The sequence below is a fragment of the Dermacentor silvarum genome, chromosome 3 (assembly GCF_013339745.2).
Source record: "Dermacentor silvarum isolate Dsil-2018 chromosome 3, BIME_Dsil_1.4, whole genome shotgun sequence".
NCBI lineage: Eukaryota > Metazoa > Arthropoda > Arachnida > Ixodida > Ixodidae > Dermacentor > Dermacentor silvarum.
This window is the reverse complement of record NC_051156.1, coordinates 217,572,042-217,594,674: the sequence shown is the minus strand read 5'-3', so window position 1 is coordinate 217,594,674 and position 22,633 is coordinate 217,572,042. Positions and strand designations below refer to the sequence as shown.

Here is a 22,633-nt window from a genome sequence, read left to right as displayed (position 1 = left end):
GCTCGTCTCCCATGCTCACCTCTTGTTTAAGCTGGAACAGTTTGCGCCTCAGGTTCTCTTGGTGGCGTTCACGTAGCCGTGCTCGTGCCATGTAAGCCTTTAAACGGGACAGGAGCGTCTCCCAGTAGGCTGGAATGATTCAAGCAAAACTGCACAGTTAGCAAGGTGCGCTGTGGTTCATCTTGCTCGACAAGAGGGCCAGGCTAATTGACTTAAACACTTAATTAGCCAGGGCCCACTCAGATCAAAATTGTGAATGGTGTCTGTGCGCTTCATCATTCACTGACACAAGTATTACCAGTGCTTTCAAATTTCAGTCCATAAATACCGTATTTACTCGCATAATGAACGCACCCCCTACTTTTTCAATCAAGAAGTGTGCTTTTTGTTTTCCTTGCATAATGATCGTACCTTGAACTTGTTGCCGTGAAGTAGGAGAGACACGGTAACATTCGGTGTCCGATATGGCATCCGGCAAGTACGATTGTATTGGATGCTGAATCGTACCGTGTATCTCCTACTTTTATTCCGCCAGTAATCATATGGACACTCCAAGTACATTTTTGCCGTCGGTGCCAACGACTGCAGCTCAATCTCCCGCATTCGAGGGAGGAAAGCAGGGAGGAAAAGCGCCATATTCTGTCGCGCACGTGGCACCGTGGGAAGCGGAGGGAGGGGGGCGGCATGGGAACTGCGCATTGCGCGGCCGCGCGCGCCCTATCTTGAAAGCAATCTGCGTCGGGGGCTGAGTCTATGGCTTATACCTTTGTGCGTGCTCTGTTCTTTCCGCTCAGTTCGCGTTGAAGCGATACACGGCACGAAGGTCACTTCACTCACTGCTGCCGTCGCGCTTGCTCACACCAGCATTTTGACAGCGAGTGTCTGCAGTCATCGAATGTGGTGTGCTCATGTTTGCCTGTGTGTGCTGGCACCAGGCTTGTTAATCTACATAGTTAGCAAATGTTTGCAAGTTTAACGGATGATAATACTACTATCCTTACTTCGTACAGCTGTCTACGCAGTTGCTATCACAATCGATGGTTCGCCTTTTGGGCAAAACTGCTACTTTATTAAAGGTGAAAAAAGACCGCTCAAACTTTTACCCTGCATAATGAACGCACGCCCCAACTTTGCGCATATATTTCAGGAAAGAAAGTGCATTCATTATGCAAGTAATTACGGTACCTCATGAAACACTGACAAGTTGGATGCAATTTTATCATCAAACATCAAATCGCGGCGGCGGCGGCGGCAGCAGCAGCAGCTCCTGCATCCATTTAGGCTACCAATACATTCTAAGTTATGTGTACAACTGCATGAGCAGAGCACTGCGCTTCCCAATGTTGAGCACTCTGCCTGCCAATTCACTTGCTTGATACCAATGATTTCCCTTAAAAAGACATCAAAGAGTGAAATTATTTTGGCCTTTATTAGAAAATTACTCTTCTACAATAACAAAAAGCCACTCTTACCACAAGAAGAGACATGGTAAGCCAGAAAAGATGAAAAAAATCATTCTTCCTATTTAAGACTGGTTGGCAATGACGCCTTGAAGTTCCTGCACCAGCTAAGTTTGACTACGTGAATTTTCACAGCACTTGCACAGGCCTAGTTAATTTTTTCTTGGTAAATATTGTAATTTTATTTGCACGAAGAAATGTGGGAATACGTGGTGGCGTGCCAGGCTAGTTGGAAAAGTAAAAACCCTTATGCGTGAGCGCCCACTAGGCAAGCACCATGTAAGCGAGGTCAGATGACGATGAGAATGGGAGCAGAGTAAGATGAATGGGTGGAAGAGGGGGAGGAGAATGATGGGGGAATGACAAAAAAAATTAAATTATGGGGTTTTGCCTGCCAAAACCACGATCTGATTATGAGGCACGCCGTAGTGAGAGACTCCGGAAATTTGGACAACCTGGGGTTCTTTAACGTGCACCTAAATCTAAGTACACGGGTGTTTTCGCATTTCGCTCCCATCGAAATGCGGGCGAAATGCGAAAACACCCGTGTACTTAGATTTAGGTGCACGTTAAAGGACCCCAGGAGGTCATGACAAGCCGGGAATGATCGACACTGTATTTTGAACAAACCAAAGACAAAACCTTGCAAGTCTTTAAATAACTTTTACTAATACACAACAGCTCAAACAATAATAATAATAAAAAAAATAAATACTTGTGATGTCACGCTGACGTCTTGGGGCAAAAATAAAGAAATGAAACAACAACCTTCATTTTCTCTTGTAATAATCAACCTATTACTCTAATATGCATAAAAAAAAAGAACGTGTTCAAGAATATTTCAACAGTCTAAACTTATTTAGCATTTCTCTTTAGTGTCCCTTTAAATGGTTCTTCCCCATATCTTGTAAACATAAGCAGACTCACGGACATCCAGGCCTTCCTCTTTGGCACGGATGCGCTGCTCAATCTGCTGGTAAAGAGCCTGAAGCTGGCCCGGGGTCTTGCCCTTGAACACCTCCACCACATCCTGGCTGACCGCTGCATTGATGCCTTCTCGCCGCTCGACGACTTGAGCATCCACTGTAACATGGAGGTCGCCATAATCAGTACCGAGCCAAAGAAAACATACGCCAACATCAATGATGGGATTAGAAAGGATGATGAAGTGAGGAAATTTTCCCACATAGTGTGGGTGTGGTTGGCAAACGACAATCGCAGCTAGAGATCTCTGTAGTGGACTAAAATATAGGCTAATCATAACAATGAAATACTATAGCACCCCTGTGATCTAATATTTGTTAGAAACATGTATTTGGTACATGCTTTTATCAGCAAGAATGTTTTTTAGGTTTCTTTCATTATGTCCTTCATTATTTTATCCTGCATAAATGAATAAATAAGTTATATCCAACAATTTTGTATCTATGTTGATTGAGGTTCAACTGTAGCTAGCTATCTAGATCACAACAGGTAGTATAATGTTCCTTTTATAGCAAGCTATTGGGACAATATTGGCAGTAGCAACAACAAAAGGAGCGCAGTGTATTATTTGAGTTTCTGCGTGCGCAGGTTAGTAATTCTGTACTTATTTGTCATGCTTCCGCATCAATTTCTGGCTGTCGCTACTGCCATCAAGAGTACACTAAATGTCAGTCAACGTTACTATTGTTTTTTCACGTCTCTTGCTTTTTTGCTTAGTTTGTTGCCTTTTTAATAGAAACAGGTGAGGACATTGATGCTTCTGAATGATAACAATGCCAGTTTATGCTAGACCCCACGTCGATATTTCTTATGCACCTGCAAGTGGCATGGAGTCCTGCGCTGGCTAAGAGAGGACAAAAATCTTTAAAGCATGCACATTGCGCCCCGAGAATGATTTGTACAACTCTACGAGCATTGTACTCTGCTTGAAGGTGCCAAACATACATTGAAACATGACACATAATAGAAGTAGATCTCGTATACCATTTACAGCCATGTTTGTCTTGCATTGAGAATGGATGACATTCATTGGTGATTGCAGTGTTTTGGTAACAAGAAGCTGTGCAGCTAAACTCCTTGGTTTTCCTATTTTCTCTCCAAGAACATGTCCCTTCTGCTGTCCATGTATCCAGGGCATGCATGTTTTACGATTTACTTAATTAAAGTAATCAATTTCTCTTTATCTCTTTATGCCTAGCATTTAGGCCCCTGACCGACGGTTGAACTGGAATTTTAAACAGAAAGGGATTTCACGGAGCCCCTGAAACGCTTCAGCCATTGACAACAACTGACATGCCCAAGTTCAGAAGTACAGCGGAATCTCGTTGATACAGGTCTTCGCAGGAACCGGAAAATAAAATGTATCATCCAAAGCAAGCTCCAAAAAGTAAGAAAACAGGCTTACTTGGTGACAAACTTGCTAGCGAAGCTTCCTGCGGCGCCCAGTGATATCAGTGATGTCAGTGATCACTTGACATCACACGCACCGCAGCCAACACACTTTTATTCGGCAACATTAAAATAGCTTGACAGTTTTCACTGAACTTTCTGTTTTACAATGTCTGTAAACAAGTTCTTTTGGAAGTTAAAAGTCTTTCTTTCAAAGTCAGCACCTTGGTTTTCCTTGAAATTGCCACGGAGTTCACGGCATCACGAGGCCAAGAACTCTGAGATGAAGGCGGTAGTACGACAGCAAGAAAAAACAGGAAGTTTTTGCAGTTTCGCAGTTTTCCTCAACTGCGAGGCATTTTTTTTGAGAAACCGTATTGGTTTCCTTTGTAGTTCCATGCTACATTTGGGTGGATGACAATTTTTCCCTTTCATGATGCTTCCTCCACGTTGCGCGATTCTACAGAACTGATTTGTCAGATGCTTCTTATGGCCCCTTCCACTAAAAACAACAAAAAAAGTGTCAGCAACTGTACTTCTTTGAATGCAAGGTCAAACTTCAATGTAGTGAACATTCGACATAACGAGGTAAAGTACCAATTTTACAGACTTCCTTAAATTGAGGTTTAACTGCATATGTTATCTTGTAATTCTATAATTTTGAACTGACAAAACTGATTTGGGCTGAAAGAAAGTACAGCTTAAAAAGCTAGCCACAAAGAAAAGGTTAAAATAAGATTGAAAACCTGCACACTTTGCAGCAGTATTGATGCAGGGGGGCACAAAATACTCCAGACACAATCTCACTTCAATGATGAAACTTCAAAATGAAGTTTCTTTGGCAACGACTGTAGAAAGCAAAGTGAAGTGGAGGCAAAAAGCTCTCAGCAATCACCAGATGAGCCATCCAGACGCCGGAGCTTGCGCAGTTCTTCCTCGACTATTATCTGAACGTCACGCCAGTAGCTCAGGTTGCGGCTGTTCTCCAGCTCCATGTACACCTTGATGTCCTCCTGGAGGTCTTCCAAGTCCTCCATGGTCAGACCCTGTAGAATAGGGAGAGGGGGGGGAGGGGGGGAGGCATCAGTGGATCAGCTATGGATAAAAGTTGGCAATTATTATTATTTAATTTGAAAACAACACACTCTACTTACTCAATTCTAATGCACCCTCGAGTGTAACATGCACCCGATATTTACGGTCGGGGATGCAAAATGCAATGTCTTCGAAATGAAACAAACAAAGGTTCACAACAATATAAAAAATATCAGATGATCAACAGTATTGTTCTTTAGGCAGTGCCCTTGTTGAGACATGCGCGAACGCTAAATCACACAAACACAAGTGATCACAGTGTTTATCCACTTCTGAACAAGTGCGCTGCCTTTAGAAGAATAAGTGCCAACCAACTAGCCCGGCAATAGCTCCTGAGCAAGATCAGCAGTAGTCGATCGAGAGATGGCTGTAAAACCAACGTTTCGGGAAGCAGACTAGTCATTGTCAGGGAAACAAACTGTTTTCCTTGGCAGTGTTAAGCTTACTCAACTCTACTCCCATTAAAGGAAGAGAACAAGCAGGTGTGTAGAGTAGGGTGAGAAAAGTGTAAATGTTAAAGAAAAAAAATAATGAGCCATTCAACTCAGGTGAAGGTGCATGACCAGTGAAGCTGTTTAGCACACGATGCAGAGGTGACACAGAATTTTGAACAATGGTATGAACACATTTATTGTCTTGATCGGTGGTCATCATGACGATAGGTATGTACACACATTCTCGTATATTGTGACGGGACTATTCCTCGAGAGGATCGTCGATGAAGAGGACGTCTTTGATCTGGCGCGCTCTCGCCCATATGGTTCAGTGCTTCATCGCCTTGTAAATATATTGTAAATACGGTTTCCTGTTGTGTCTGCCTCCACGTAACATATTGGTGGAGGAACATCTTGGTGGAATTCCATCATATTTACGTATAGTCCGGACTTCCGAGGAGTAACGCGGCAGCAGGAACAGAGATGAGAATGCAATTGTCGCTGGCAGGCGGCAAGCGCCACCAATGAAGATCATGCACAAAACGCCAAGCACATGCGGAGCATTGCTCTTCGTAGGCGCGTTGCTCCTCGGGAGACCGGACTATACGCGGCCTCCCCAATACGACGTTTTCGCCAGTGAGCTGGTGAAAACATAATTGCGATGTAGCCGGTGCTCTTCAAGTTCGACAGCTTTGCACCGAGTTAAAACGAAACAACTGTTTGCTGCAACCGCTGCGGAAAAAAAACGTGACCGCTATCGACGCGATTATGAACGGCGACTTTGCGGTGCTGAAGGCACGCGCCCGACGCACGCACCAAGTCTGGACGAATTAACTACAGTATAGACCACTTATAACGTAACCGCTTATAGTGCAGGACCGGATATAGAGCAGTCTTTTCAGACTCCCGTTAATTTTCTCATAGCACTCCATGTATACATGTATCGCTTATAGTGCAGTTGCGGGAAACGAAATACCGGTTACAGTGCGGCTGCCTGGGAGTACGGAAGTCAGCGGAGACGGCGAACGCTCCCCTCAAACGGGCGCCCCAAGGAGTGCCCGAGGAAGAAAGAGAGACGAAGTGGAGGAGAAGGGCACGTGGTGCGGACGAACAGCCAGTGAGGCTGAAACCCGAATCTTGAGTCTGAGTCGTGAAATATCGCGGCACGCATAGCGAGCGAGGGCCGGCCAACGCTCGCTTTACGATAACGGCAGTAAATGAAACTTCAGGGAGCGGGCGGCGCCGGCACGGCACGGCGAAGGGCGCACGAGGAGACCGCGGAATGTGAGGGAGGAGGGCGTCATGGAAGCGGATTTCGCCTTGGCAACTCCGCTGCTTCGGTGGCTCCCCTTGCCCTCCCCCGTAGCTCCCTCACTTTTGACTGCCACCGTGCGCGCCTGCCGCCGTGCAGGTGCCGCCACTACAAACGGCCCAGCGCCAGCTCCCCGAAGTTTCGTTTTCTGCCGTTATAGGGAAGCGGGCGTTTGCCGGCGTGGGCAGTTTCGTTGGCCGGCCTGGGACAGCGCCGCTGCTTTCCTCTGCGCCGTAGCTGAAGCGTGCAAGGTCAACAAGTGACTAGAAAGTAGAGAAAGCATAAAGGAGAGAGAAGCGTTCACTGCCATTTTCTACGCGTGGCTACAGTAGCGTGGCTGAGACGTCGGCTCGTACATGCATGTTCCGGCGCAATGCAGAATCGGCGACCTTGCTATTTGAGAGACGGTGGAATTTCCGCCGCATTTTTTTTCTTTCTTTTTTGTTTTGTTCGCGTGCGACATTCAGGGGTCTCTCCTAAGCTTTTACTCTACGGCGGTGCCGGAGCAATGCCGGTCGGAGGCGCCGCTGTGTGATTTGGTTCGAATTAACGAGATTCGACTGTAAATTGAATGCAAACGTTCTAGCCGCATTCCTAGACTGTCGCATACGCGTGGTGGCTCGGTGCACATGTTTTGCATATGTGCCGGCCTTGAAAATAGTTGCTTTGGTTATAGTGCGGTACTGCTTATAGTGCGGATATTTGCGACTCCGGCCACTTACGTTATAAGCGGTCTACACTGTACCATTCGCTGCAACAACTGCAGTCGAAACCGCGGTCGCTATCTATGCGATCATTGATGGTGACTACGCAGTTTTTTAGGCACGCGGCCGACATGCCTACCGAGTCAAAACGAAACTACTGTTTGCCGCAACCGCTGCGGACAAAACCGCGGCCGTTATCGACGCGATCGTGGATGATGACAACGCCGTTATGAAAGCCCGCGGCCAATGCGGTGTTATGCGCAGCGGTAAACGCAAGAATACAGGCTTTCAGGACACAAATACGCTCGAAGCATTCTGGCGTTACTGTCATTCACGTACGATTTCAACTGATGGCTGTCGTGATGCGGACTTCGCCGCTTCGTTTCGGTTGGACACTAGCACCGTTCTTGCTCTTTTACGTCGCACATTTGCGGCGCTCCTCGCTCACCGTGCTCCGAAAGTAGTCCGAATTAACCTATGTGCGGCCAAATAAGTCCGAATTAACGAGAGTTTGATTGCACTGAATAATGCATACACCGGCCGGGAGCACGCACCTTGTTGAGAAGTGTGCTCGCTGTCGCCCTTGTCGGCGAGATCTTCCCGCGGAAGCTGCATTATAACCGGTATTTCGTCTCACACCGCTGCACTGCAAGCAGTCTGCGTATACATGGAGTTCTACGGGAGGGTAAACGGGAGTCGGAAAAGGCCACATTGTAGCCAGTTCTGCACTATAAACGGTTAGGTTATAAATGGTCTATACTGTAGTTTGTTGCCCTGACGTCGACAAGTCACGGACTGGTTCTTCAGACAGGGATGGGGCTGGAAAGATGTTTGAATAATCAGGTAGTCTACAAAGAAAAAAAAAATATTGATGGTAAAATTAATTTTATTCTTTTCTACAACTCCAGCACAAGCTTTTTACAGAATATTGCTCTACATTGTGCTCCACTGAAATAATATTTACTTGAAATTTCATAACAGTAAATGGCAAGGGTGTGTTTGCATTCATTCGCACGTCGTGCTGTCATTCACTGTCCTGAAGTGCTGACGTCACGCGTACGACCTCGACTGTGCAACACCCTCGATGTAGGCTGCGTTACACAAATCCAGTTTGGAGCTTTGTGCCGACACAAAAGCTTACATCATTTCATTCAGTAAGTGCATGTACAAACTTGGTATCTGGTCATGCAGCTGCTCGCTGATCGTCTATAGCCACAATGTCCACACTGTGCATGCAGCCGTCGGTCCAGCCTGTACAGATGATCTCATGCCCCATCTCCTATGTTGTCTGCCAGAACTAACATCCAAAACATCCAGAGTATGAAGAATCACCTTTGTAACGAAAGTGAGAGAACAAGCAGTAGCCTAAATGGCTGAAAATTCGTTCGTAGCATCATGCACATAGATCAGTCTAAAAAATTGACCAACACACCTTACGGCGTGACAAATTTTGATCGCTGTTCTACATTGGTTCTAATGGAGCAGATGGCAATGGTGTGAGGAAGTGGAAATACAGTGGAATCTTGTTGATACGATTCTGCATAATATGTTTTTCGGGATAATACAGGTTTTTCTTCTATACCATTTATTTCTCTTACATACGATTATATTCGGATAATACGATTTGCGTATGATACATTTTATTTTCCGGTTCTCGTGAAGATCGTATCAACGGGATTCCACTGTAATTGAGTAGGTCTGAAAAGCCAGTTAGCAACTGTTTATAGTGCACAATTTAATACCACTTGGCGCACGCCCCTGGTAATAGTAAAACAGAGAAGCTAGGATGTAGCAAACTCACATTTAGGTAGATATAAGGCTCAAGCATCTCCACGCCAAAATCCTCCCCCTCAGCGCTGATGTAGCGGGCCAGCAAATCGATGGGCTTAGCTGATAGGAATAGATGAAACACAGTTCAGTCAAAGATGGCGATAACTCTTCTCAAGACTGCTTACCTCTCCCATCTTCAATACGTATCTTGGACCTCAGGATGGCTTGCTGCAGATGAAACTGGATGGACAGCACAAAAGTCAGGAAACACTGCCTTGGTCACATGACTGCTTTAGCACATTGCCTAGCAGGGTTGAAAAAGCTTGAGCTTTGAATGCAAGAAGCTGAGAAATAAACATTTAAGCATGAATTTAGATGGTGACAGGGCACAAATCAGTAGTTTCAAGTGAGGAACAAATGATGGGATGGTGATATTCAATTTGAGACAGCAGAATGGAAACAAGGGTTAGAACATACTTATATCTTAACATATATCACACAGCAACTTAACATTCTGAGCTATACTTTAAAAGCTTTTTCAGAGATTCTAACCTGGAACTACAGAAGATGGGCTTCAATATAGAAAGGTGCTACCATGACCGCACAAATCTTTCAATACTCCTTGGCTCCTTATAAGCTTTTTAACAACTCTCTGCAAGCTACGAATAAATATTGACTTGTGAGTAGTGGAACAAAGACAGAACTACTCCTTCGACGTGAATTATGGTGAATAGTGTAATCCACATTTAAGAAATGAAATCTACTTAACCTCGTAACTCATAGAGCCAAACCACAACGTTAATACTACAATGATGTTAAATGATTTCTTTCTTCCAATGTTACTGAGTGAGGTTTTAGTATAAATACATATATAGTAATGCAATGCACTTATTTTAGACTTTAACCTGCAAAAAAAGGTGTGAAAGCTTGAGTTGTTCATTTACACCATTCATGTTGAGTGTAGCGGCTTTGGTGGCTTCCTGTACACCTGTATGAAATTATGAATCTAGACTTTTAGCAGTGCACAAGAGCAACTCACATTGTCTTCTTGCTTCTCCCACTCTTGAAACTGAGCAGCCTCCTTGTCTCGCTGGATGCGTGTCTGGAAAAGCGGCAAACAATTTAGTATAATCCCCTTATAGTAATACCAGTTAAAGCAACATAACAGATATAAAAATGGCACCAACACATTCACCCTGCAAAATATGATCAAATAAACCACTTGTTACAATGCTGCCATGCAACGATCAGGAATAAAATTTAGTCATGTTACTACTAATATATGCTCTCGAGAATTCTCTCAATGCTTGTGCAGTGGAAAAACATTAATTTTATTTATAGAAAAACATGCTGAAAGTTAAATTTTCGCATGCAAACTGCAATCCTGCGTCATTATCTGCGCCATTGACGTGGGTGACGCCAGGTTTCGTCCCACATCCCCGTGCGGTCACATGACGTGCTATTTTTTCTGTTGTTGCTGCACATGCTTAACATATGTGGTGAGCGTAAGCTCGTGCTTTTATTGCCACTTTGAAGAATGCAGAGTTGACAAATTAAAGATTCTTTACAGCAAAACAGCAAGTACAATCTTGAATAAAAGTATACGGACCAGGGATTGCGTGATAAAGCCAATTTTTTCCTCTGCCTGTGAACTCAACTTGGAATTGAGGACTGCAGTACAAACTTAGCATTGCAAACTTTTCAGTGTACTTGTCAATTCCAGTTTATGCTTGTTAATTACAAAGGAATTAAGTTTTTTTGGCGACTCTGTGGTCCCTATACTTTTGCTCAGGAGTGTACATACTGCAACTTACTGTACATAAATACTAATATTGAAAACAAACAGAAAGAAGGAAACCTTGTTGTAGATTTTTCTGCACAACCTAATTACTACAGAAATGATAAGCTATAGACTATTTCAATTTCTTTCATGAGCGCCATCATTTCGGGCTACCATGTAAGCAATTTATCAATTTTGTGCACAATACTGTCTTGTTAACATGGTTGTGAAACGCTGAGTGCATTTGGTACAATCACTAGTTTCGTGCATGACTTAACTGAGTACTGTATGTTGGTTGTTACGGCAAGAAAACGTGGATGATAGCAGCCCATGATTGCAGCACTCAGAAACTTTCGTAACAACTATATTTCAATGGAATGCTGCTTTTTGTTGGCCAACATGCAGTGCAGTGCAAGGCTGTGGTGAACACTTGGAGTGGTCACACGTGTGCTCGACTTCAGAACAGCTTGCCACAGATCGTGCTGGTGCAAGAATGCCATGACACCATCGTGCGAGGACGCACTCAGTGCCTGGGCTCAAAGTCAGAGCCACACATGTCGTGATACCACCTTTTCGGGTTGCAGTTGCTCAACCCAAAAGGGGCCAGCCGGATTTGTGGAGCCTCTTCGAAGCGAGCATCTCTGAAGAAAGTCGGTCGTCAGGGCCAGGGAAAGCTTATGCTCAATACAGTATATTCCTGTCGGTGACCGGCGGCAGGTTTGAAATCAGCCACCTCCCATAGCCAAAGCAGATGCCCCAAGCACGTGGCCAAAAAGTGCACTTGACTGCACTACACAAAAAACCAGCACTCGCAAGACTCACCATCTCCTCCTCACGCTCCTCCTGCTCCCTCTCCCGCTCCAGGCGCCTCTGCTTCACTTTCTCCAGCTCTCGCTGCATGCACAAGCAATCAAGGATCAACAGTGACTGCAGCCCCAATCAGGTGGGGCTGTTACTTTCAGAGAATCACTTTTCTATGACACAGATGCAAAAAGAACATGCGGTGGAACAGTGGAATGAAACAGGAATGAAACACGCTACCCAATGCAGCTGTACAGGCCACATCACTGAGTCTTTTTTAGATTATGTTACTATTGTTGTGTGCATAGACTAGGAGCAATACCATGAAATTCCGAGCAAGCGCCCCCCCCCCCCCCCCCCTTCCCCTAACGTCACTGCTAATTTCAAATTTCCGCGCCGTTCCGGGAAAGCACCCCCCCACTCCACACCCTTATCACGCACAGCGCCCTAGGCCACACATTGGCCGGCCACATTCAGTCCACGAAAATGATGGCAAATTCGAGAAAATCGCATTAGTGCACACCGGGGTGCCCCGATGCGCCGTTTCATGTAATCATGGTTGCACCCGGGCGCCCCGGTGCACTCACGTGCGCATCGGTGTGAACTGCGGGTGGCGAAATCTGCCTGTCGCACAGTACAGAGGATTTGCCTGCGACACGACGACGTGATGACTCAGCGACAGAGGAGTGGTCGTGAATACGCTCTGGCGACGCCGGCAGCTTCACTGCTGCTGATCACTCGCCACCAATATCGTCGCTAGGCCTTCTCCGGTTCACTTCGAATCAGTAGCAGACAATGCTTTCAGAACGAACCGCCGACGCTCCCAAGCAGCAATGTTTTGTTACCGTTGTTGCCGCTTTACCCTCTCCTCACAATAATTTCACACGAACAAGAAAGCACACTGATATTTGCAGCGCCGCCAGATGCAACGCGAGCAAGGCTGAGCCGCAGTTCGCTGTCTGCCGTCGGTAGCCATGCACTGCAGCTGAGCTTGACTTGTATTGGAACTCTTGTTAGCGCTAAACGTTTGATGGTGGACATAGTTTTTAATAAAGTGAGCATTACATGTCACTTCACTCTAGCGGACATCATTTTTTCTGGAATAGAAGCTGCATAACCAATGCTCGTGTCGCCCGTCGCGGTGACGTGCCGGTGCTGCGTCTATGCACTATTTCTGCAGTTTTTTCAATGGTTTTGAGTGATAAACAGTGCCAACAAATGTTTAATATTAGCATAAAGTTCATGTTAAATAAAATTTTAATTCCATTCCCACTGCGCTTTTCTTTTTTTCTGGCAGAAAAATTTTGTCGTTGCCATCTTGAATTTTGGTGCCATTCCGGGATAGCACCCCCCCTAACTTTGGCGGCTTTTTCGACTTGCTTGAGGGAGGGGTGCTTGCTCGGAATTTTACAGCAGTCATCTGTTTGATCGACATGTATGACAAGCATCTAGTTGAATATCTTTGTTCAGAGACTATGCACTTTATTGTACTCTTTGCCTTGCATGTGGGGCATGTGTCAAGCTAATAACCATGCTTGTTTTTTTTTTTTTGTTATGCTTGAAAGTGGGGTTGTATGTAAGTTGAACATCATTATAACAAAGTCACCTCGGACACGAAAATAATTTCCTTATATTCAACATTTGTCACAAGCTTCTGCATTCATTACTTGCCGATATTGGTGAGAAACATTTTAAATTTACTTTGTTATATCTGCTAACTCGTTATATACATGTTTGTTATATACAGTCAATCCCGGATATATTAAACTCGGATATATCGAATTATTGTCGATATTGAACGGTTGAAAATCCCCTTGAATATCACATGCAAAAGTATACCGATGTACTACGCGTACATCGAACTCCCGTTTACTGACACATTCGATATATTGAACACTGCGCCGTGCTGTGTTCCTGCAAGTGTGCTTCTCCTAATGAATATGCAATCACTTCTCACGTTGACATAAATATTTAATGCCGACAAATTTGAAACGGCACTGATTTGGCAGATGCTGTCAAACAAGATATTGAATTTGAAGGGCAGTACGTGCAGTGGAGGAAAAATTAGCAGCATGCTCCAGTTTAGCTCGCTGCGCATATGGATGGCTTGTGCAAACTGCGGCCATTCATTATCAGCAAGAGCGGATTACTACTCTGCAAAAGGCCTTCCGGTCTTACATACGTTCTACAAGAAAGTGTGGATGACACTTGATCTTTTCACTGAGTGGCGCCGGGCATGGGATGCTGAACTGGAGCTACTGCGCCGCTGGGTTTGTCTCTTTGTAGACAAAGGCCTTCCGCAAATGGCATTTTAGGATTCTGCGAGCGGCCAGAATGAATCCTACCCCAAACTCCATTTGGACGGATCTTTAGATTAGTTTGAATTTACCAAAACCACTGCACGCCACATCCACACTTCGCGGAAAGAGCCATTGTGGAAACAGCGCACAGGACTCGTCGCTGTGCGATTTGTTGGTCCACGCTGAATGCATTTCATTCGTGCACGCACAATTAAATGTCAGTGGGAACGGCCTTGAATGTTCTCAAAAGCTGAACAGCACTTTTGAAACTAACAGCGTGTGTGTAGTGGTGGTAGTCACCAATGGAGAGGCCAGAGGGGAAGGGCCGAGAACAAAAGGAATACGTACCGCCGCAAGGTGTCGGAGTGCTGAGTTGCACGCAAGAGATCCACAGACGGTTAGGACGGTCGAGAAGCGAGGACGACTACTTCTATCAGAAAGTCCATTCCGAAACCCGGCACAACAGTCCACCTGGCTTGTTGCCCACGTATGATGATCGGCCATTTAAGTGGTGCATATTGTAATGGACACATGGCCGGGCACATTCATACGCGATTCAGAGTACAAGTGTGCTGATGGCGGCACGGCACATACAGGCTAGTTTGCTTCCACAATGCATCTATTTCTACCTCTTCTAGAATAAAAATTTCCAACACGCACTTAGATATGCACCACGGTCTTGTGTTTGGGTGACGCAGGATTTTATAGGGTTAGCATTGTGAAGACCACTCCTAAGTGCGACTGAGTTACAAAGTTTGTGAACAAAAATAACTTTTGTGCAGTCGACATCGTCTTAGAGAAGCAAATTGGTAAGTTCCGGCTTTTGATAATCGTGGGAAACTGTCAGAGACGTGTGGAGATCTCATAAGCTTCAGATAGTCATATTTTATACTTAGAATTATTAATATATCAAACTATTTCACGATTCCCTTCGAGTTCAATATATCCGAGATCGACTGTATTAAGGTCTCAATGACCAAATAAATTAAACACTTAAGTGAGCCTGCAATGAAACTTCTATTTTTTTTTCTCTCTTTCACTCTGTCAAAATTATTCATAATTAATTCTGAGCAGGCTCCCCAACAATGACACTCACCCTGTTCTCTTCCAGTTTAAGGCGATTCCTGCGCTCAATCTCTTCCTCGGAAACGTGTTTGAGCCCCTCTCGCTCGTACTTCTTCTCCCACTTGAATGATTTGAGCAGGTTGGCATCGCCAAAGGGATTGTCAGTGTTTGTGTAGCCCTGAAATACAAAAACAGTCAGTGCTAAATATTTCAAATTTTCCAGCAACTTTTCTTCTTTTTTCTAGCAATCTTTTCTGCCAAGGGCAACAGTGCAATATGAGAACGTTTAGTTTCCAGTAACACGTTGATTCAATATGTCGCCTCGAGTGATCCTGCTTCCAGCATACGCCTGTCCTACTGTCGCTGCTGACATCCTTAGAAGCAGCTCTCCGGTCTGCCTGATCCAGTATTGATTTTGGTGGAGTGCCTGTTTGCTTTGCTTACTTCTGTATACTTATTCTCAATATCTTGCTCAAAACACAGAACAACCACTTCCTTTACATGGTAAGAAAATCGCCTTAGTGGTCCTTCAATCCTATGTTTAGGAATGGTTCATGGAAACCGGATACAGACAAATCACGTTATTTAAGCTTTTAGGGACCACATATTTTTGTGGTCTACATTGTCAAAGTTTAAATTAACCAGAGTTGCATAACAAGGTTTGGTATTTAGAAAAATATGGAGGATGCTGCACTGGATGCACATATCACTTATTTTTGAAATCCTTACCAGGTATTCTTCATCCCAGCCCATTTCTGCTTTTCGCTTACGCTCTTTGGCCTCCTGGAAAAGAAAATGATAAAAACATCTTTCGTCGGCAATTTTTCAAGCAGCTACAACTGTGAGTCAGCATTGCAAGTTTTACACATGTATCGATGCGTTCCACAAATTGATGCCACAACATGCTGCAGTAAGTGAATAACTACTGCTGCAGTAGGTAATTAATCACCAACTTGCCCAATCAGCCACCCTGCTAAGTTATGCTGCAGTAAGGGTCGACCACTTGGATCTCTCACAAAGATGTGAGCCATATCTGTGCACTAGTGCATAAGAACTGTTGCATCAGTAATCATCATGATTAACATGCCATTTCTGTCCACTGCAAGATGAAGACTCCTCCCAGAAATCTTGCAGCAGCTGACTCCATCCTACATCTATCAATACATCCCCTAATTATCTGTCACCATTGGCAGCGTTTCACTACCCTTGGCACCCAATGTGTTAATAACCGAAGTTAACCTAACTGAAGTTAACCTAACCTGAATAAACCTTAACAGACCACGGGTGCTCAGCACATCATATGGCCTACCCAACTCTACTTCTTTTAATCTCAGCTTAAATATCAGCTACATGTGTCTGCTCCCTAGTACACATTGCAATCTTTATGCCTCTTAACATTACACCTACTGCTTTCCATTTCACCATTCATTAAACAGCCCTTAGCTTTGCAAGTTTACATAAATTAGCAAGTAAGGTATGATAGAGCTTTCAGCTACTGCTGACTCGTCTGCACGGAAATTTCATACAGAGGTTGAATGTTGGAGTAGGTTTCATTTTAATACCATGCTTAGAAACAACACAGGCCCATTTCATAATAAATGAGGAAGTGCTATCATGAGGTTTCTGAATGGGAACATGCAAGCACGTGGCAGACAGCGTATTTCCATACTAATTAATCTGAAGTGCTGCAGCAAGAACTGAAAACAAAGGGAGGCAGTGGTGCTATTGTGCCAGCTGTCACTACTCACTAAGACAAATCTTCCTCTCTGGATGTCAAGGATGAAAGAATACACAAAACTACACCGTGCTGCAACACAGCTATATTAGCTGACACTTCATGCTGCATTCTGAAATTACTAAAACCCATTCTTTACTTTGAAAACCCAGATGCCTGCTAACGTTGAAAGTGTGATATGAGCAAAAGGTAGCAAGGACTGCCATCTATCTGGTAGGCTCAGGTGTGGCAAACTGCAGTGATACACATATCTGTGCATAAACTCCATTCAAAAGAAATTTAGCAAAAGAAACCGACCATTACAGTACTGCATAAATCTATCCAACATGTACTTGTTCATTCAAAGCTTACAATAGTACATGCTGTCTGTAATGATTCCACATTAGAAAAGTTGATTTTCTCAGCAGAAAAAATGGTGGTGTCATCGGTCAGCTGAAGATCAATATTTCACTGCATTCCTAACGTCTTCACAGAGGTGCTCTTGCCCTCCTACAACATGCAGACTTGTAACCCTTTTCACTAACACATTTGGCACATATTATTAGGGCACGTCCAGTTCATCTGAAACATAACTATTTTGATTACTGCTTCTGATTTTGACATGAGTACATGGCATATACAAGTGTGCCCGACAAAACCTGAAAGAGAGTAAGCATATTTAAAATGTGGTGCTAAAACCTGACACAACAGCAGAGACACAAACACTCTATGTCTGTTTTGTAGTATCCTGTCTTAATGCAACATTTCGCCATGCTTCTATAACAAATGGTCCAGCAATTAATTATTCTAAACCTGATGGGATTATGCTATTCTTGTATCACAGAAACAAAGCTGATAGTACAAATGTAAATCGCTGTATTGCCAATGGCATAATACCACAGCTTTTTATTGTCTGCAATAAATTGAAAGTACGAAGACTTAAAACATGCAAGAACAAGGTAAAAGAATAAGACTGCAGGAATGTTTTAAAATAAATATGAATGAGTGCAGCAATGCCTGCATGCTGGCAAATACTGATAGCACAGGAAAAGAAAATATACCTTTTTAGCAAGTCGGCGCAAGCGCTTCTGTTCAGGCGTTTCAGTTGCTTTCATTGCTTCCTTAGCTTTCCTAGAGAATGGAAGAAAATGCAGTGAAAAACATTCTGCACATTTTTGGTTTTGTGACAAAAAGGGTCCTACATTTATAAAATTGTGCTCGATTTGAATAACAAGATTCAAAATGTTAAGAAACGACAACCCTACAGCACGAAACAAGAAGTGTGAATAGCATACCTCAGCATGCAGCAATGAAACGATGTGACTACACGAAGGATTGTGACAACTGCTGATTGTTTATGAAAAAGCAGAATTTACTCTATACTCTGAACTTTCAACCTCCACAGTGTTACTATACTCGCGGAGGAAAAACCTCCTCAAAATAAAAACGGTCATGCAACACATATCCGCAAGAGTGACCATGCATCATTACCACAAGAACTTTAAAAACGCACGTTTCACTCCGATGCGAATCCAATTATATTAGGGCACCTTTCAGTCATGATCAGTTAGGCAAAGGTTGGAGCTTTGTCACAGCAGCTTCCCTTCTCTCCAACCCCATTATGCAAATAATCTCGTGCTTATATTATAAATTCAAGTACCGGGCTTTTTTTTTCAAACGTGCCTATCTAAAACAGTTCCACTTTAACTTGAGCGATTTCGGTGGTGCTTGAAAAGGACAAGACAAAGATTGAAGTAAGTCTTAAGATCTGGAAGTTTGTGGAGAACTCCAACACAAAATGTTATATTAGACAAGTGTTTTCAGTGCCTATTTGACTGAGTGTAAGACTCGTAGATGCGACCCACAACAAGTGTTTCTTTAGTTTCAGTCCTAATGCTCCACAACAACAGCCTCCCTAGCGTATGGAAAACGTTCAGCACAGGAGACGGATGTTTCAGAGCTATTTAGGATGACTGAGCTGTCATCAGAGATCATACTGCAAGTCCAATGATGTGCAGGTGGAGAATTCTTACTTTTTTTCAATCTTGAGGCGTTGCCGCTCCTTCTCCAGTTCCTCGATGAGGGGCATGACCGCGCTCTTCCTGGAGTTGTCCTCTCTGCTGCTCGACAGGCTCGACGTACTGCTCCCGCTCGAAGATCGTCGTCGATCACTGTGTCGGCTGTGCTTACGGCTCCCACGCTCGTCACTGCGGCTGCGCCGTGAGCGCTTCTTATCCTTCGATTTCTTAGGCGGTGTAGGTGACCGACTGGTTAGGAAAACATAACGCAATACACAATTAATAAATCTTATGCTTGCCGTTTCGCAGAGCACAGAACTACCAGTGTGAAAGCACCGCCGAAGTTCAAAAATTTGTGCAAAAGACAATGACACAACACCACACTGATGACATTTCAGCGTCGACTGCAATAACCAACACTAGGAGTTCGGTGATCAAAGCAGTGACATGACAACACTCAGTGCTATAAACTGCTTTAAGAAATTCAGAAATGTGCCGCGAATACACAGACAAATAATGCGATGCGCTTCAGTGAGCCAGTTTATGTGAGCGGCGCGTTTTAGAAACCTTGCCCCTGTCACAACACCGACTAAACCAAAGGTAACGGACTCGACGATGCTTTTTGATAAGGATCAGCAAACACACGCCAGTGTTTCGTCTCTTGTTAGATTTAAATTCAAGATACAGCTTTGCTAATGCAATTGTAAACATCGAGACAGAGTGACCCGATTTCGCTGCATACTACTAACGATCCCGAAGAATAAGCATGTCAGCACGTAATTGCACTTACTGCTTCCCTTTCTTATGTCGACTCCGATGTCGTGACCGAGAACTCGATCGTGACCGGTGTTTGTGTCTAGACCTCTCCGAGGATTTATGTCTCGAACTTTCCATTACGCTTCAGGTGCATTCAACGTTCTTACACCGCAAAGGAGGCAGCCATATTGTTGTGGAGCGTTATGATCTGATGATGATACTTTACCTCATTTTATTAACAATTTTGTAAAATTAACTTAAGAACTATTTTAATGTCACTAGATACTTCATAAAGTTTAATAATATTTGTTTTAAGGTTACAAATTGTATTTTTTATTTGTTTGCGGCACTTTATAGAACACCACTAGATGGCGACACTGCAGCAATTTCGAGGTGGCTTGAGCTCAGAACTTTGAGCATGGTTTGAGCAGCATGAGGCAGCGCCTTGCACAAATCCATGTTAATATACACATTAGCTGATTCGGGACGTTGTCTTCTTTAGTTGGAGTGCTAAATGCTTCCAGCTGTGCTCTCTATGTGATCTATTTCGAAAGAACGATCAAGACACAGTAGCCCACAGGAGCAGACGACACAGGCGGCTGTGTCGTCTGCTCCTGTGGGTTCCTAGCTGTCCCTTGTTTTGCTTTCATAAGTAACCGAATAGTTCGGATCAACATTTTGGTTCAGCTTCTTTCTTCTACACATTTACACAAATGACCTAAAACTGCTAAACCCCTGTTGGCCATGGAACGAAGATGGTCGCTGGCCACAATTCAAAAGTTAAATTGCCCATTCAGCTCATTTTCCCGATGAAGAGCTATAAACCGTGCTGAAACGAATGTCAGATCTACAAAGTATATGACACGATCCAAAACAATTTGAACGGGTAACACTAACATCCACAAGATCCAAGAGCAGCATGGAGGAAGGAATGAAGAGCAGATCGGTAGCGGATCCGGAACGACTCCAAGGGACGGTCGATGTCGCGGACATCGGACCAGATGTTATCCTTGTCTACGACGTTAAAAATCTATATTTCTAATATTATGCTCCCCTACGTTATAATGTATAATCATTCGGGTTTCATATCGGATCTCATATGATAATTGACAGGTTATTACAGTAGCGCACCCAGGATCTCTGCCAGGGGGTTGGGGGGGAGGAGGCTTGGTTGCATAATATGCAATTTCCTTGCTTTCGCCAGAGGAATCCAACAGCAAATAAAATGCCTCATAATTATATTAATATAACGACAGCAAGGATGATGATGATGTTTATTTCTTCAGCGTTTTACTCAAAGTAATTTAAGAGTGAATGAATAAATATATACGACAGTGGTAGAGTGTTTTTGTCAATCAGGCAAATTCGACCTCGAGCCACCTCCTGAATTGTAATGACAATGTGAACAGAGCACTGAAGGTACACATTGAACTGGTGGGGCGGGACGCGTGGGGGGTGGGGGTTACATGCATGACTTCAACAAGTAACGGGGACGGACTTTAGCGCTGCTTTTAGTGGCGCGTGTTTGAAAATATATAATTGATGCAGATCCAGACGTGATATTTTACGAATAATAGAGGCATTCAAGACTAAAACATTCAGGATTTGGTTCAGTGGTAGCTGAAACATTCAACAAACTGGTGGCATCTCCTCCAATCACAGCCGGTTCTTGCATTACAGTCCTGCTGGATGATTTTCTCGGTGATATTTTCATTAGAAATTTCTGACCTTTCAAGGGATGAGGTCTACGTCTGGTTCCCCAATGTGGGTTGTCCTACTTTCATTGCATAACTCATCTTGATTGGCAGAGTAATACAGATCGTCTTTGTTGTTTGCTGTTTCCTCCCGCCTATTTGGAATTTGTAATAAAATCCTGCATAAAGTATCTGTCATTTTAAATAATGCTCATATGATAACTATATGGTTTTTTATTCATCTAAATTTACTGTAACTGCTCGCTATTTTATTGACTGAGAAGATAAGATAATCGTCATCTTAGTCGGCAGCAAGAAAGGAACCAGGAGGATATGATAGCAATGTTGATGCAATCCTTAATGTATTTTTACCTGCAACGGTCTCTGAAGTTCTTGTAGTCAGCAAAAAATATTTTGTCATAATAAAGGTTAAAAAAAAAAAAACACCATCGTTTGTGCTTCGAGAACAAGCACACCACTCTAGCATGCACATAGGCCCAGTGCACTTTACAAAGTACATCTGCATTCATTTTCTTGCGATGCTATACATAGGCATAGTATATGGAATGTCATGCATTGATCGTTTACGCGATTATTTTCTCATACTTCCACACAAACTTCAGCTTCGAGAAGCATCTGCTATGCATGACAAAAAATAAAGAAGGTGGATGAAGAGCAGCACCTGCTATGTGACGCACTTCTCTTTTTGGCGATGAATCGATGAAATACATAATGCAGCTTACAAAAAACTACAATGTGGTCGTCTTCGCAGGACCCTTCTAAGCAAAATGGCGTACTAAGGAACACAGTATGTTTCTGCTGAGGGAGGTACGCAATGCTTTATTGCCCTAGAGTAATGGTAGTAATGGTAATTTAGAGTAATGATAGTAAAAAGGGAGCAATGGTGATTTATACAGCATGCCGTCGCTGGTCGTACTGCCGTTTCTTTTTCCCTTTGCCTGCTCCTCGTATTCACGCTGCTTCTCGGGAGTCCTAACTATGCGTAGTATACCAATAGCGGTGGTGTAACGACATTGAAATCTGTTGCGAGGCTGGTTCTTTTAAATATACGAAAGGCTAGCGACGTCGCTCCCCACGTCGCAAGCTGCCGTCGCAGCGGCAGCTTGTGCACCAGTAATCTGTTGAAATCACCATGCACTTTAGGTTGCAACGAAGAATATTTCCGACCCCGCATAAAAAACTAACCAAAGGTGATGACCGCATTCTTAGAGCACTGCAAACCAACAGCTTCCCCCATCTATCTAGAAACTATCACTTGACCCCCTACATGTCCTCTCCACTTTGCCACTTTTGTGGAGCACAGGGCACCCTCTACCACATGGTGGGGGCTGTACAG

General features: G+C 43.8%; 1 protein-coding gene across 1 annotated transcript in view; it reads right to left on the bottom strand.

Moving 5' to 3' along the window:
• Positions 1–19,770, bottom strand: part of LOC119446667 (cactin) — a 33,262-nt gene extending 13,492 nt beyond the window's left edge. The window contains exons 1-12 of the mRNA XM_037711160.2: positions 19,617–19,770; positions 18,842–19,075; positions 17,870–17,939; positions 15,824–15,877; positions 15,126–15,272; positions 11,751–11,822; positions 10,188–10,250; positions 9,334–9,388; positions 9,180–9,268; positions 4,729–4,879; positions 2,388–2,543; positions 20–129 (exon numbers count right to left, since the gene is read on the bottom strand). Coding sequence (XP_037567088.1) covers positions 20–129; positions 2,388–2,543; positions 4,729–4,879; positions 9,180–9,268; positions 9,334–9,388; positions 10,188–10,250; positions 11,751–11,822; positions 15,126–15,272; positions 15,824–15,877; positions 17,870–17,939; positions 18,842–19,075; positions 19,617–19,720 — 1,305 coding nt within the window. The 5' untranslated portion in view covers positions 19,721–19,770. The remainder of the gene's footprint in view (positions 1–19; positions 130–2,387; positions 2,544–4,728; positions 4,880–9,179; positions 9,269–9,333; positions 9,389–10,187; positions 10,251–11,750; positions 11,823–15,125; positions 15,273–15,823; positions 15,878–17,869; positions 17,940–18,841; positions 19,076–19,616) is intronic.
• Between the last annotated feature and the right edge of the window lie 2,863 nt (positions 19,771–22,633).